Raw genomic sequence first — 1759 nt, forward strand, 5'->3', positions numbered from 1 at the left:
ATCTCCTGTTGATGTTCGATGACGGCATCACGGGGTTTCTCAAGCTTCAGTGGTTTTTTGGATGGCTTAGAGAGGTTGGTTGTATGATGTTGGAATGGTGGGTTTTGCCATATGTCGGCCGATGCTCCTGTGAGCGAGACAGATACGTTGAGGATGGTGGTTCTCCTGTCTCAATGGAGTTGGTTTCTCGTCCTCTATGCTTGTATTTTTTTTCTCTTCCTCTGTTTTTTCTCTTTACTCTCCTTGTGCATTAGAGATAAGCCCAATTTATTTATGTTTTCACTGTTTCTCTATCGTTGATGATTAGCCGGAGGCTACTGTTCCGGTGTCTTGGGTTGATTTTATGAATGAATATACATATTATTAAAAAAAAAATGCAGTGGTTGGGATGTAATAAGCTAAATAAGTACATGATATCAATGAACATACCTCGTTATTACCAAATAACATGAGTTGCATATATCATGCATGCATGGTAAAGCAATGTAATTAGTATGAAAATGTTGTGGCAATTATATACTACTAAGTAACTAGAGATTAGTGTTTGCGCTTGGACTTCAAGGAAGTGAGGGAGTGAGAGTTGCTGTGCCAATTCCTCTTTCGTTGATTAATAAACCAATTGTTGATTTGCTTCAACTGTAATCCGGTCTCCTCCACCAATTTTGCTTTGTCATCTTCCTGTTGAAATCACAATGATTTTACATTATATACTTTGTTTTAGTTAATTACATATTATAGTTCTCAATTTCTAATTTTGTTTTGTATGATTATGCTAATGCATATGAGGATTTATTAAGAAAAAGACAACACTGCAAGCATTGAGTGTGAATCCAAACCGAGCCCGATTGTTTCTTTGCGCTTACATTACATGAAAACGTAAATGCAAATGCAAAACAAATAATTGGACCCATATATTTTTGGTATAATTGGACCGATATATGTTTGTTGGTTTGTATAAAAAGATGTCTAGTACTCACAGTAGGGTAAGGCCACTTGCAATGTTGCTGCCACCAATTTTTCAATACAGTGGTTGTGTCCCCAGGCAATTTTCCAGCCCTTCTTTTCCTCATTATCTCTTCTCTTACATCTTCAATTCTCGATTTAAAACCCTTATCCAAATTCGAATAACAAATTTAACTAGAAAGATTCGATAAATAAAAAAAACATAAACGTGTTCCAAAAAAAGAAAAACATATTATATATTATTGAGACTCCTAACATATAGCTTACCTGTTTGAGTTCGATTTTAAGTTCTTGTCTGACTCTTTCCATAAGAGATCTTTCCGATTCAGTCGGAAGCAACGGACCAAATCCTGTCATGTCGTGTCCGCCGTTAAAATCAACTCCGGAATTATCGGATGAGAAATCCATATGAAGATCATCCTCGTCTTCGGACATCGTCGCACCGGACCCTTCTCCTAATGTCGCTCCTACGGGAATAGAGAGAATGTTTAAACGAAATGTTACTACAGCAGTCCAACTAGTAGATTTATATGGATTAGGCCCAAAAGTACTTTCGCTTGAAACAACCCACATCAGATGTATATACATGCATGTACAAGTGTGTATAATTAAAAATATGATTATTTGGATGGTTGCGCATGTTGAAATATAAAATTGTCATAAGAAAAAAACCATACAATACGGAAATGTGACAGACTGTTCCAATATTGGGTTGCAACACAAGTGGTCTTTAGTTTATTTTTGGTATAAATCATGAAGTGGATGGTCCATAACCTAGACCATACAAGTTCAAGAC

General features: G+C 36.3%; 1 protein-coding gene across 1 annotated transcript in view; it reads right to left on the reverse strand.

Annotated features, from left to right (window-relative positions):
- Nucleotides 1-365: 365 nt before the first annotated feature.
- The window catches only part of LOC106313492 (homeobox protein HD1-like), a 6795-nt gene continuing 5401 nt past the window's right edge, over nt 366-1759 (reverse strand). The window contains exons 3-5 of the mRNA XM_013751302.1: nt 1231-1430; nt 978-1109; nt 366-678 (exon numbers count right to left, since the gene is read on the reverse strand). Of these exons, the coding sequence (XP_013606756.1) occupies nt 538-678; nt 978-1109; nt 1231-1430 (473 nt within the window). The 3' untranslated portion in view covers nt 366-537. The remainder of the gene's footprint in view (nt 679-977; nt 1110-1230; nt 1431-1759) is intronic.

This window comes from Brassica oleracea, chromosome C9, assembly GCF_000695525.1.
Source record: "Brassica oleracea var. oleracea cultivar TO1000 chromosome C9, BOL, whole genome shotgun sequence".
NCBI classification, from domain to species: Eukaryota; Viridiplantae; Streptophyta; class Magnoliopsida; order Brassicales; family Brassicaceae; genus Brassica; species Brassica oleracea.